The 15102-nt window shown below is 46.2% G+C and overlaps 1 protein-coding gene across 1 annotated transcript in view; it reads right to left on the bottom strand.

Annotated features, from left to right (window-relative positions):
• RORC (RAR related orphan receptor C) overlaps positions 1–15102 on the bottom strand; it is a 158381-nt gene that overhangs the window by 40031 nt on the left and 103248 nt on the right. Inside the window, exons 5-7 of the mRNA XM_086945523.1 lie at positions 4139–4260; positions 1843–1975; positions 1648–1755 (exon numbers count right to left, since the gene is read on the bottom strand). Of these exons, the coding sequence (XP_086801649.1) occupies positions 1648–1755; positions 1843–1975; positions 4139–4260 (363 nt within the window). The remainder of the gene's footprint in view (positions 1–1647; positions 1756–1842; positions 1976–4138; positions 4261–15102) is intronic.

The following is a 15102-nucleotide window of genomic DNA, read 5'->3' as shown; positions in this document are numbered from 1 at the left end:
TTTAGATTGATGTATATATATATATATATATACATGTATTTTATAGGAACTAGGATAACAGGTACGTAACATTTTCTCACTTTGTTGTTACAGGGAATTGTTGATGAAGGAGTGTTTGTTACCTTAAAGTGCACCCACTATTTCATTATGCATTCTCTACATTAGTGCTGCTTTTCAAGCAGAATAATATTTAGTTGTTGTATAGATTTTTAAAAGAAAGATAGATATAAGTGTTATAAGTGATTCTGCTACACTTGTTATTAAGCACCCTCAATATAATAATGATCATGGTTTCATTAGAGGTAAGAAATGTTACATTTAACATCAAAATAATGAATGAGAAATTATTTTGTGAAACTACTGTTAGAATAGTAGGCGAATGCTTGAGAATTGTGCCAGAAAGGGAAGGTAAATCAAAATGAGGGACAAAATCAAAATAGAAAACCATGGTTTTCTTTTTTGAAATTTATGTTGCCCTCGTCGTCATATGTCGAACCCAGCCCCACCGCTCCACCACCCTTACCTGCACGGGCCGTGCCTGGAAAAAAGAAAAGCGATGGGGTAGCATAATGGGAGACACCAGGACTGTCATACTCCTGAGCCTTATCCAAACTAATTCTCTTGCAAAGGCTCTGAATCTGTATACTTTATGCTGCGTTCGAAAACAGGAACGTGTGTTGGATTAAAGGAAAATAGGGATATTGCATAGTAGAGAGACTGCATCAAGATCCTTGTGCTGGGACTTGTGGCTGAAGGGGCTAAATCATCTGCACCAGGAGTCTGTGCTTAACCTAATGGTTACAGGTTCAAATCCCAGCTGGTCCTCTCAGCCCTTGTGTGGCAGTAGGATGTAAAAGATAGACTGCAAGGGAGAACAATAGCACCACAGATGGTGGGCCGGTATGAATCATTCCAAAGTTTCAGGTGATACATGCAGAACTGCATAGTGAAGGAAAATGGCAGTAACTATTCTAGTACGGTGTCAGCTCCCAGGAAAATACATTCGCTTGATTCACAAAATGTTTGCACAAGGGTGTTCAGCTTAATCAACCAAATAGCCCTTTTTAACAAGTGTACAAACTTGATATTCTGGTACTAAACCTTTCACAGGAGCACTTTGCAGATATTATGACATTTCAACAATATAAAAGTCTATTTATGTGGCCATCAATGTTTTTGACAGATGCTGGAATGGAGGGATAGGGATAACATTTGACCAGAAGGACACTATGTAGGGAGCCTGAGGCAGTGCTTAGAAACCTTGTTTCCCAGTCTAAAAGATGTCAATTAACCCCTTCCATGCGTTCGTCAGCTAACGGCCGCCGCGAGCACTACATCCGTATTGCTAGGCACGTCTGTTGGCCAACGCAGCCCCGCCCACTCCGTTAAACTGCCACGCCGCGGAATTTCCGCCGCGGTTGAGCGGTTAACCCATTATTGACCACCACTTCTTCTCATTTACTTATGTTTTTCTACTTGAAACATGAAGTGCCTTACGTTGTGAGGGTAAGCATGGTGTGCAATTTCCAAGCATCACAATAAATTCAACCACTATCCAAAGTTCCAACAATTTCCTGAGCATGGAGCTGAGATTAGCCTGTTTGTTTTCAAGCTAATAAATTTATATCTAAGGTAGAATCGCCTCACCCAGTGATTTGAAGAGTTCTGGCCCAGCATATTTTCCCTCAAAGAAGACAGTGTTGTTCTGGTAGTTGAAGGCTCGACACATTCTCACCAGAAGCACTTCCATGGCTCCTGAAAGGTGGACAATATAAGATAACTCAAAAACCACCAATATGAAATGACAGGTGACATAGATTTTTATGATCCTGTATACCTTACCCGCTTTCAGTAGCACAATTTGATCATTCTGATTGAGTTGCATAAAGCCATCCATCTTTTTGGCAAACTCCACAATGTACTGGATTGCATCAGTGATCCGCCAGGCACACCGCTCCCACATCTCCTCCATAGACTATAAAGAGATAACATGATGCTTTAAGGTTGATACATCTGGCCTCTGTGGGACAAGAATAAGGCCCACGAGAAACCTCTTTCCTTGTTTTTTATCTTTTGCATACAGTATTAAAGGGATATCGACCAAACGTCTAACTGTTAGCAATATTATGTAAGCAAATACAAAGAGCTCGATGCCCAAAGCTAACTATACATGTGTACACATGTACATTTATAAACACACCTTAGTGTAATACTGCACTTTTTTTGCTATCACCATTTCCAGGTAGAGATTTACAATTAAGCGTGGACTAACATGTCACTACCTCCTCAAATGAGCTAGTTGGCCTCATGAAATTGTAATTACGAAAGTTATTGCAAGCAGTTTTACAACAGTATTTTCATTCTGTCTAGTTAGCAGATATGTCCGCCACCAAGACAGAGTGAGGATGTAGTCCTAGTTAGTGGGCATGGCATACCACAAGCCACAGGACTATATTAGTTGCTCCATTATCTGGCAAAATACTTTTTGTGATTCAATAGTACTTATTGGGAATGATATTCAGTTGCCGACAAATTCAGTTGCCGACAAGAACGAAAGAGTATCATTTCTATAGAGTACATCCATCTGACACAAACAAAATGAGGAAAGTCCAAATCCAGAGGAGTAACTTAATCATTAAGATTCAGATGGTGTGAATCTCAAATTTCCCAACTAAAAAAGCAGTAGGCAACAAGGTTCGGGTGGACTGTTCCCATGAGTAGAAGGGTCAGTAGAGATTTGCATTAGGTGGACCTTTGGGGGATGATTTAGAGTTTGGCGGACAGGTACTCTGTTGCAATGGTGATGGAGTACCCTGTCCGCCAAATTCCAAGATCCACCAGCCCGATTTTGAGTTGGGCTGACCGCAATTTTTATGCCAAAACTTCCTTTGATGGCTTGACAGAGTATATGCCATCAAAGGAAGCCCTATTTGGCGGTTCGTTTTTATTTATTTTCTGCTGTCAGTCACCGCCAAGTATATGCTGGCATTTAAGGGATGGTAAAAAAACAATGCAAGTGAGTGTTTAGGCACCATTAGTGCTTAATTTGAGCCGGTTGATTCCGGTGCTCAGCACAGCACTTAATCATCAAAATCAGTGCTTTTCATGTGCACCAGTTAAGGACACTCATTTAATGGGAGATTAAGGGATTTGTCTAGAATCACAGGATGTTGAGCGGACGCCGAGACTCAAAACTGGTTCCTCAGCTTCGAAGTTGACAGCTGTGGCCATCACATGGCATCCTCTCCCAACATCCATGGTTAGTAGTTGGTTCTGTTTTGGGTGGTGCTAACAGGAGAAATGGGCTTGTGCAAGGTGCCTCCTGAAGAGAATCACAGCACTTATTTGTTTACACATTAACCAGGGGGCACCTTCATGATATTAAATACAGATTTCTCTCTAAAGCAGATCACCAGCCATTGTAAAAAGTGAATAACACCTCACTCCTCCACACTTAAAGCTGAGCTGGGTGTTTCCTGTGTGCATCACATGCCTAAAGGCCTAAATCACAATCTAAACGATACCTCGGTGGCATTATAGGTCAGCCTGTAACCAGAGGTCAGTATTCCACTGGACCCATTTGCCTCTCTACCTTCCTAGGTCAAGTGGAGTGGGGTACATCTTGCGCTCCCCTTCTTAGACTGTGTGGACCCCTTCCTGCCTTGTGCGGTCCCCGCTTGCACCCCACAGTCCCACATTGCACCCTGCGCTCTCCCCTTTGTACCCTTTGATCTACATTACGGTCTTCAACCCATGACTCTGAATTGTCTATCACACGCCATTCCCTGGAGAGTGCTAGTCATTTTGGTGTTTGCAGAGTGAAAAGATTTTCTCCAAACCTCAGTGATATTCTAGCAGAGAGAGCACACAGCATCACTAATATCACCCCTGATACAAACATTAGTTGCAGGACAGGTGGTACAAGCGTAGATTTCCTCACTCACACACAGACCTTTGCACGCAGTGCAGAAACATTGGGTAGTTATGTGTGTTTGGAAACTAATAACCTGCTACTTCTATTCAAGTGATATATTTTCTGTCTTAATACTGAGGCGTACAGACATATTTTAAATATTCAAAAGTCAAAACAATTGCAGTTGCCAATGTTTGTTTTATGTTTTCTCGCATGATGTCTTACCTTCCGTTGGTAGCTGTGAACTTCGTTACGGGTAAACATCTCCCACCTCAGCAGCTGTAAGTCTTCCAATCGGAACTGACATGTCTCTCTGTGTGCATTTAGGACGTTTTGTGTCAGATGCTCTGAGACAGGGTGAAAAATTGTGACGATGAAGCAATCGGTTATGACAATTTGACTTCCTTGCCACGTACATCATGAACAATCTGAAAAACACTCCTAAATTATTGGTAAGAAAAGGTGGAAGATCAAAGGCAATGCTCATGTGATAACTTCTCTGTCCAAGATACAGTGCACTTTATATTTTTCTGTGATCATTACCAGACTCTAAGACATTGTTATATTTTACTGTTGCTCAGAGGGAAGGGATTTTAACAGGTAAAACCAGCCCTGATCCACCTTCAAATGTTACAGTCCCACAATATTTGTTTTAATGTAGTAAGCTTTTTGGTGGGTGCTCTAAGAAGTAGAAAGAAATGTTTAAGCAACTGAAATTAGGGAAAGGCCTTTTTTAAACTAAATCTTTTTATAGTATTTAAATATTGAAGACATGTATTTATGATGAATGTACTTTTTATCTTTGTTTTTATGCGTGTGATGCACTTTTGTGGTTTTTATTTAACCGAATAAAGTATCTTTTGATTGATTGATGGTAAGAAAATGTATCCTAGTGATGGAAGAGGCTGATCACACTGAATATGGATGCCAGTAATCACTCCATAACCACTGTTGGAGGTTTATAGAAGCTATGCCCTAAGCCGTGCACAGTAGAGCACTTCGCTGTGTAGGTTTTGTGATAGAGTCTGTGCCACTGAAACATTACTCTGAAAAAGATGACCAACAAAATGTTATGGGTTAGCTGAATGTATTATCACAGTTCAGCCCTTTTGCCCAGAGCCTAAATAAGTGTAATGGAAGGTACTTGGAATCACTAATGGATGTGTGAGATTCTGGACTGACCGAGGGTTCCCATCAAATAGGTAATGAAGGCCCTGATTTAATAGCCCTATTTGCAAAGCAGGGGTGTGTAATTGCATATTGACTGGTTATTGGACAGGGATGCCATTTTCCATGCAACTCATATACTGTTAAGCTGAATCACAAAATTCCTGTTTGCAGGTAGTTGCAAAACGACCTTCTTAACTAATATTAATTAACCAGGTCTCGTTTCACAAGAGCAGACAAACATCCCTGGGGTTGCTTCCCAAATGGGAAAAAAATGTCTTTGTTTAAAATGGAGTCGGTGGCCATTAAAGAGTAGGTGCTGCTTAAAAAAATAGATTCTCATTTGGTGATTCACTGGGGGAGACCAGTTCTCTGGACCATGGATTGCTGCACATTGTCAATCCTAGCACATTTCAGATAAAGAGCTCAGAAGACTAGTTATTTTCCAATTCTACTGAAAGCAGTCAATCGCCTGCAGGCAGGTCGCCCCCACACCACTCATCACCTGTTGGCTGGTGGATTGCTGATTCCAGTGCCCCTTGCTGCCGCCTCCTGGTTCCTGGGCTTCCCTCGCCCTGCGCGCCAGTTTTTCCTTTTCCCCCCGCCCCCACCGCTCCGGACCCAGCCTTCCCGCCGCTGCCTCCCTGCGGCCCCGCCCCCCAGCACACCCATTGGCCTCCGTGCTCCCGCCTCCCAGCTGCTCCGCCTTCCCAAGTCTTCTCATATGCAGGCTGAGGAGCGGACGCGCGCGCGGAATGCATGCAGCGGGCACAACGCTGGCACGCTGAATGCACGTCAAAGGCAAGCCCGTCTGCACCCGTCCGTGCCTGGACCATGCCCAGCGACAGAACCCCTGGACCCCGCGAACGGCAGGACACAAGAATTCACTATGACTCCAGCACCATCCACTCACTCAACGCCAGCCGAAACCACACCTGCTTCCAGGCCGCCCCAAAACTAACCCACGGACTCTTCTCCTGCCGCACCTGCAGCTTCACCTGCGACAGAAACACCAAACCTCCAAGGACTGGACGAAACCTCCTCCGCTGCATACTGCTCAACACCAGCTCCGCACGCAAACACGCCGTCGAGCTCTGGGATCTGCTCGACACCTCCGCCCCAGACATGACCTTTCTGACCGAGACCTGGTGAAACGACTCCTCGGCGCCCGACATCGCCATAGCCATCCCAGACGGCTACAAGATCACCCGCAGAGATCGCACCAACTGAATCGGAGGCGGAATAGCCATCATCCACAAGTTAACTCTCAAAGTTGCCACCCACGCAGACAACACCCTCAAAACCGCCGAACACTTGCACTTCTGGTTTCACACCGACCCCAACACCACCCTCAGAGGAACACTCATCTACAGACCCCCCAGACCCCGGGCTCAGTTCAGCGACTCCATCGCCGACCTCGCCAGCACCCACGCACTCGCCTCCACAGACTACATCCTCCTCGGGGACCTGAACTTCCACCTCGAGAACAACAATGCCAACTTCGCCACTCTGATCGACAACCTTGCCAACCTCGGCCTCAGACAACTCGTCACCACACCCACCCACACTGCCGGCCACACGCTTGACCTCATCTTCTCCACAGGCTCCCACGTCGCCTTCGATCACACTACCAAACTCCACTGGACCGACCACTGCTGCTTCCACTTCACCTTCAAGAAACCAACCAACCACCATTGCACCCAACAGCTGCCGCGCCGCTGCTGGAGCAAAGTCACCGAAGACCAGCTGCTCACCTCCCTTGCCAAAAACCCACCCACTGACCACACCAACTCTGACGCTGCAGCCCACAACCTCAGACAGTAGATCGACGACTGCGCCAACACACTCGCTTGCTCAAGAAACCCTCCAACAGCCACACCAACAAGAGAGCCACATGGTTCACCAACGACCTCCAGGCCTCCAAGCGCGCATGCCGAAAACTGGAGAAGACATGGCTGCACGAACGCACACCGGACAACCACGCAGCCCACAAGGACGCCACCCGCATACACCACCACCTCATCAGACTAGCCAAGAGATCCTCCTTCAAAGACCGCTTTGACAACAACATGCACAACAGCAAAGAGCTCTTCAGCATCGTAAAGGAACTCTCCAACCCCAGCGCCAACGCCAATGACATCCCACTCTCACAAGAACTGTGCGACTCACTAGCCATCTTCTTCCACCACAAGATCGCTGACATCCATGACAGCTTCAACACCACGACCTCCCGACTACGGCAGACTCCGCCCCCCCTGTGATCACCACCAGCACCACCCACCTGAACTCATGGTCCAACGTCAACGACGACGAGACACGCAAGGTCATGAACTCCATCCACTCAGAATCTCCGTCTGACCCTTGCCCACACCACGAATTCACAAAGCAGACGCAGCCATCGCACCCCAACTACGGAAGGTCATCAACATCGTAAAGCTGAAAGCAAGCTGAAATCAACGCCCTCCTCAAGAAGCCCAAAGCAGACCCCAAGGAATTCAAGAATTTCTGGCCCATCTCCCTGCTCCCGTTCCCGGCAAAGGTCATCGAGAAAATCGTCGACATGCAACTGAACCACCACCTGGAAGACAACAACATCTTGGACCCGTCCCAGTCCACCACAGACTACATCAGCCGCCAACTAGACAACGGCGAAACATCAACCCTCATCCTCCTGGACCTGTTAGCTGCCTTCGAAAGGTCTGCCATCGCAACCTCTAAAGACACGCCTCCTAGAAGCCGGAATCCAAGAGAATGCCCTTGACTGGACCACGTCCTTCCTCACCAGCAGAACCCAGAGTGTCCGCCTCCCACCCTTCCGTTTCGAAGCCACCGACATCATCTGCGGCGTCCCCCAGGGCTCATCCCTCAGCCTGACGCTGTTCAATGTCTACATGGCCCCCCTCGCACTAGTGGCCTGCCATCACGACCTCAACATCATCTCATACGCCGACTACACCCCCAGCTCATCCTCTCCCTCACCAAGGACCCACACACCGCCAAAACCAACCTCCACGAGGGAATGAAGGCCATCGCCGACTGGATGAGGAGCAGCCGTCTGAAGCTGAACTCGTACAAGACAGAGGTCCTCCTCCTCTGATCCACCCCCTCAGCCTGGGACGACTCCTGGTGGCCGACCACACTGGGAACAGCACCAACACCCACCGGCTATGCACGCAATCTAGGACTCCTCCCTCTCCATGTCTAAGCAGGTCAACGCCGTCTCCTCCTCTTGCTACAACACCCTCCGCATGCTCCGCAGGATCTACAAGTGGATCCCGACCGAAACAAGAAGAGCGGCCCTCGTCAGGAGCAGACTGGACTACGGAAAAGCACTCTACACAGGAATCCCAGCCAAACACCTACGACGACTACAGCACATCCAAACGCCTCCGCCCGTCTGATCCTCAACATCCCTCGTCGCAGCCACATCACCGCCCACCTAAGAAACCTGCACTGGCTCCCCATCAACAAGAGGATCACCTTCAAGCTCCTCACCCATGCACACAAAGCACTCCACAAAGCCGGACCAGCCTACCTGAACAGCAGACTCAGCTTCCACACCCCCACCCGCCAGCTCCACTCCGCCAGCCTCACCCTCGACGCTGTCCCCCGCATCCAACGAACGACCTCCGGCGGCAGATCCGTCTCCTAACTCGCCGACAAGACCTGGAACACCCTCCCTACCCACATACGGCAGACCCAAGATCTACTCACCTTCAGAAGACTCCTCGAGACCTGGCTCTTCGAGAGGTAGCAGCACCCCCCCCCCCCCTTCCCTCAGTGCCTTGGTACCCTCACGGGTAAGTAGCGCGCTCTACAAGTACATTGATTGATTGATTGAATTGGTCGCCAGTGCTTAATTAATGATCTGCCTTTTTCATGAATGCTCTCGCTCTCACAAAAATGTATTAAAATCTCACAACATGGGTTGGTCCACAAAGCTTAACCCCCGGACAATGTACATTAAAGAGACACCCACGAAAAGTGTGAGTGCCTTCCCCTTTCATGTCTGGAAATAATTCGGGTGAATGCATTGCTTACAACAAGAGAACAATGTTCTATGCACTCCCAGTGAGCCGCCTTTGGGGCGGCTGCTAGTTTGTGATTAAACCAATTATGCACAGCTTATAGAACTATATGTATCCCACAGTAACATTTGGGGGGTATAGGTTTGAGGTGCAAATATATATTTATTTAAATTCTGGAGGGCAGAAAATTGAATCTTCTAGGGACTGTTGGGGGACCAGATTCCCCTTCGTCATGATCCATGCTTAAGGAGTTCAGTCTAACGTGTGTAAAAGATGGAGTACCCCGCATCCCAAACTGTAAATTGAACCTGAAGAGGCTTATTTACAAGGCCCCATGCGCCGCTGGTACGTCATTTTTAATACAGGAAAAAGTGAGGTACCGGTGGCGCAAGGGGCTTGTAAATAAGCCCCTTAGCTTGATTCCGGTAGGTCTGTAGGTACCTGTCTGGAACAGCCCAACAACTTCATTAAAACGTGATAGCCTGGTCTCTTATCTTAGTACAATTCCTGTGGAATTATCTGTTTTAAATATAATTAGGGCACATTTAATTGGAGTCAACCAGAACGTTTTACTCCCCAGCAGATTTAAACAAAAAATTCAAAAACAAAGTATAACAAATAATCTTTAGAAAAGGTCTTGCATGAGCAGAGACACTTTAGAGCTAAGCAAGTCCACGCATTAGGGGCATACCTTTATGATTGAGGCGCTTTAAATTATGCGAAGCGCTCTTTTTAATGTCTCTTGCTGTTATGATAATATTTTTAAAGAGAAGGATACGGACTTCCATTTTGTTCGTAGGATGGATATGCACTTCAAAGTAAAGGTTATTTTGGTCCTTTGTTAAGAGAACCCAGTAAAGAAGTTGCATGCTTGTCTTTTTGCGCGATGTATCATTGTCATCACCTCAGGTTTGTTTTCCTGTTGGCAAATCTGAATTCAATGCTGTGAAACATAGAAATAACACCTTAGAGTACATTTTATAGTTGTAATTGTTAGTAAAGGACATGTTGTAAGAGTGATCTCAGGTATAATTTGATTTATGTGTGGAAAATATTATTTGTGCAAAATTTTGTCTGGTCAATTTACAGGATACTCCTCTTACCTTTTAATGAAATGTTGATTATTTTTATGGATTTGTTGTTAAAACTGAGTTGCACTAATATTTGAATTTCTATTTGACTGAGTTACAATGTCTTTTTCCATTATCGACCCTACAGCTATTAATCAGAAAACAGACACTACCTAGCTCCATTTTTAGGCCCTAGATACGGACAATTAGCTGTTTGCCAGGGAAACAGCATTTACAACGCTGTCTCCTCTACGCAGAACCATTACAACTTATTTGTTACAACTGCGTTGTTACCACGCATACCATTACATCGCAAGTCATTACTACGACTTGCTGTAAGGGGCGTACTGGTGTTTGATTTAGAACCTAACACCTTCCCTGCTGTTGCACAAAATGGAGTAGGAATAGTAAATAATACTATTCCTAAGTCCAGTACGCCCCCTACAGCAAGTCATTGTAATGACTTGCGATGTAATGGTTTGCGTTCTAACAACGCGGATGTTGTAACAACGGCATTGTAATGGCATGCGATGTATTCGTATGCTTTGTTAGGGTATGTATTTGTTTGCCAGAGTTCATGGCATCAGTACTGAAAAATACAAATATTGAGAGCAATTGGGCTTTAGGTCCACCCCTTTGGCCATTGTCTTTCTTAGTTTAACCTTCATCAGCCATTGGCATATTGGTGTGTCCATCAAGTTTTGGACAAGCCCAAAGTATTCTGCTTTTCTATACGTCTGAGCCAATACAATTTGCTTAGGTATGCTGGCTATTGAAGTAGACCAGCTCCTCTTTCATTCTTATCTATGATGGCCATAATGTCAATGGCATGACAAAATTGCCATTTCATTTGAGGGAAATCAGTTGTTGATGATGATAGCAATTTGTACAGCGCACAGCTACTCCGAGGAGTGTCCCGTCGCAAAGCAGTGAGATCAGAATATGAAAGAGGCTCAGGCTTGCCCAAAAAGCCAAGTTTTATGCTTCTTCTTAAACAGTGCTGCATCACTCATAGGCCTCAACTCCGAAGACCGCTGATTCCAGGCTGTCGAACCCAGGAACGCAAGAGACCTTCTACCTGCTCTTACTCGCTGAATCTTCGGAATCTCTGCCAACAATTTATTGGCGGATCACAGCTGCCTTGTGGAGTTATGAAAGTCAGCTCTTGCTCTAAGGTAAGAGGGGCCCTATTGATATAAGGCATCATGTACTAATATAAGAGCCTTAAATTTGACTCTTTCCCTGATGGTCAGCCAATAGAGTGCATGCAAATGAAGCAAACTCTGTTCTCAAAGGAAAATTTAGCAGGAGACGGGCAGCCGCACGCTGGATCTCTTGGAGTTTGTCCATTAGGTACTCTGATAAGCCAAAATATAGTGCATTACAGTAATCGATTCTGGATGTTATCAGCGCCTGAATTACTGTTTTCTTTGCTGAAAAGTATAAGAGAGGCAGACATTTCTTTAGGGACCTCATAATCCCAAAGCAAGTGCCTACCAACACTTTAACTTGAGGCCTAAAGGGCAGCCTGTTATCAAATGTAATACCCAGAGTTTTAACTGAGTCTTTATGGGGGCCTGGCGGAGAAGCATCATCTGGCCAAAAGGTCAGAAACCTGGTGAGATCTTTCCAAAGAAGAGAAATTCTGTTTTGTGTTCATTGCATTTGAGTTGAGCAGTTGCTAACCTATGAAAAACAGCAGTCAGGCAAGTTTTAAACCGTCCACCCTTCAACTCAACTCCCTTATCACAGGAGAAAAGCAGTTGTGTATCATCCACATAAGAGATCACTTTAGCTCCCAGAGCTTCTGATAGTTGAGCCAGAGGGGTGAGATGTAAATTAAAAAGGGTAGGGCTCAGGCCCGGATGTACTCCCACCAGTACATCACATGGGTTGGCAGATCATCGAGGAATCCAGACTTGCTGGCTCCTCTTAGCTGAAAATGACATTATCCAGTCCAAGGCCTGCACTGTTACTCCTATGACCTGAAGACATTGAATGCTGCCGATAGGTCGAGTATGACCAACACAGCCACTCCCCCGGCATGCAGAGTTCCTCTAATACATTCAGATCCTTCTACCAGTGCTGTCTCCACACTATTTTAGGCTCTAAAGCCTGACTGGCTTGGGTGAACCAAATTGTTTGCTTTCAAAAGTCTGGAAAGCTGTGTATTAACTTGTTGCTCCAAAATTTTAGGCAGGGCAGGCAGTAGGGAGATCGGCCTATGGTAAGCAGGAATGGCCGGATCTGCTGCAGGCTTGGCCGGATCTGCTGAAGGCTTTGTCTTTTATCAGCGGAAGAATCTTTGTCTGCTTCCACACATTGGGAACTATGGCTGTCTTTATTGATGTATTTAAAATCCAATTGGCCACAGGATTGATAATGCTAGCCCCTGATGCAAGTAATTTAGGGAGATACGATCTGCAGGAGAGACAGATGTAAAGGCCTTCAAAGCCAGCTTAGAACAATCCAGAGAAATGGGCTCTAAGGTACCCAACTTTGCCTTAGAAGGGGGAATCATACTGGCTTGCGGTTCTATCCAGGAGTCTTCATCTGGTCTTAAACCCACTGACTGGCTGGCTTGAACATTTAAAATCTTTGTGTTTAAAAAGCTGACAAGCTATTCACACCATTCTGCCGAGACTCAATGGAAACTAACACACGTTAGCATCATTGTCATGACTTACCAACCCTCTAACTGCAGCTCCTCTATCACTTGTCATTTAGGTCATCCTTCGGTCACCAGAGCCCCTTAGCAGATCCTTCGATACCTCTTTCTTCTAAGTACTGTTGGTAACACACTCGCCTTAGCCTTCACGGTCCCTAGGACACACCTGGTGTCTCAGAAATGGACTGGACTGGGTACGGCTACCACAGCGTTTCCCGATTTATTAAGTGAAATTACACCTTTGCCAGGTCTGCGCTCTGATAGGAGTGAGTGCCTTTAGCTTCCCCTCTTCCTCTGCTGCTGTGCTCTCTCTATCTCCCCCTCCACTTCCAGCATGGGCGTCCCAGGACCCCAGAGTGGGTGGAAGAGTGCCAGCAGGTAAAGATCCCACTGCTGCCAATTGAGCCCTCAGGTTTGGCTCCCTGATAGCCACTGCCTCAATTCATGCATCCCTTCCCAGAGGTACACTACTCTCTCGTGGTGCACGCCATCTCTCCCAGGCTGCCTTCCAGATTGCGCGTCACCACTGTTCTCGGACGGATCCTTGGGCATTACCCTGCTGCATGCCTTCTGTAGGGAGGAAGCCAGGAGTAGAGGAGCTTGTCAGTGATGAACTGTGGCTGAAGGGGTACTGAATACTGAATGATGCAGGACTTCTGATTGGTTTAACTCATTGGTGTCGCAAACTACCCATGCCCTCTTTGGTCACAAATGGGGCTGGCATTTTTGATCTTAGAATGTTGCTTATTTTAGTAGCTGTAGCTTCTGTTTCTTCACTTGGGTGGGGAAGCGTTGCTCCCCCTGAGGTTCTGTAAAATTCTGCCTTGTCCTGTGAGGTTATGGTTCTGTCACGATTTTGGTGATGTTGTACCGTATCTAGTAAGGACGGCTAATATGGAATGAATTTGCCACGTTAACTAGAGAGTTCATTACGTATTCAGAGACTTTGTCTCGAATATGGGTTCCATTTTGTCCGTGCCTTCATTTTGTGTTGCCATCACGTAGGCCGTGGAGGTAACCAAAAGAACAAAGTTGCATGGGCTTTGTTGTTCATGTACATATTAACTAGGCCTTTTCTGACTTGCGAGTGGACGGTAAGACGCTGACCCCATTACCTGAAACTGACCCTTTGCGAAGCCAATTTCCCTAGCTGATCGTTGTCTGAAATTGCCAATCATTGTTCAGGATATCGTTAACTTTTAGTTCTCTTACACATATCTTATCCTACTTAATATCTGAATTGCTTCTTTCCGTATGTCTTTTCATTACATGGGTAGTGCTTTCAATTATGGGTTTGTCCGGCTCGTGGAAATTGAATTTGGGACATTCCTAATAATTAACTTGTGGGTTGGTACAATGTAAATCGAGCTTTTTATGATGTGATAATGTGTGGGAAAAAGTTTTCTATTCGTCAGTGTTTGTCGCAGTGGTGGTGCATTAATAATGAGCAAAATTGGGATAAATACTGATGTCTTGCTCTACGAAATTTGAGCAGTTCCCTGAGTTGTACACCATGTTGTATTGCTGGGATTACTGTTACTAGCTGCAGCTAATAAATTTGATCTCTGACGCCTTCCAGAAGTATTCCGTGTCTCTGTATACCAAGACAGGTAAACTCGAAGACTTTGGGCGTGCCCCTGGCGCCGCTGGGTTCTAAAACCCGGTTCCTCCCCCCCCCCATGCCCACTTCTAGTTTCAAAGAAAAAATAAAATGACAATGAAAAGATTTCATTGCCATTTTTTTTCTGGCATGTACACTGCAGCAGCGTCACCCCTGAGCCTAGAGACGTGCTGGGCATGTCCTCTGCTGCTGATTGGCAGCAGAGGACAGGAGCGGTGGCTGACTGGATGCTCCAAAGTGCGCATGTCACTTTGGCTGGCTGTCTAGTGCCGGCCAAAGAGTGAGATATACGCACTGTGAAGCTGTCAAACCAGCTGTCTTAGACAGCTGGGTGTAGACAGAGCACAGGCCTGCAGGGCCTGAAGGAGAGTTCCGCCAGCCCACTCCATTCAATCCTGGTGCTTCTCGAATGCTGGTTAACAGCACAAGAGAGGCACCAGGAACAGTTAAGGGAGGTGGCGTTGCCTATGCTGAAGAGGAGAAGAAGATCGGGAGGAGCAAGGATGTACAAGCCAAGTAAGTGACTTATTTTTCTTCTTTATTTAAAAGTATTTTGCTTCCTTCTCTAGCCTACCCCCTCTCTTACTTCCTCCTGCCTTCTACTTCCAGCCCTCCCCCTCTCCACTTGGAGGCCA

The sequence above is a fragment of the Lissotriton vulgaris genome, chromosome 12 (assembly GCF_964263255.1).
Source record: "Lissotriton vulgaris chromosome 12, aLisVul1.2, whole genome shotgun sequence".
NCBI classification, from domain to species: Eukaryota; Metazoa; Chordata; class Amphibia; order Caudata; family Salamandridae; genus Lissotriton; species Lissotriton vulgaris.
The sequence above is the reverse complement of the archived record's forward strand: the minus strand, read 5'-3'. Positions and strand labels throughout refer to the sequence as shown.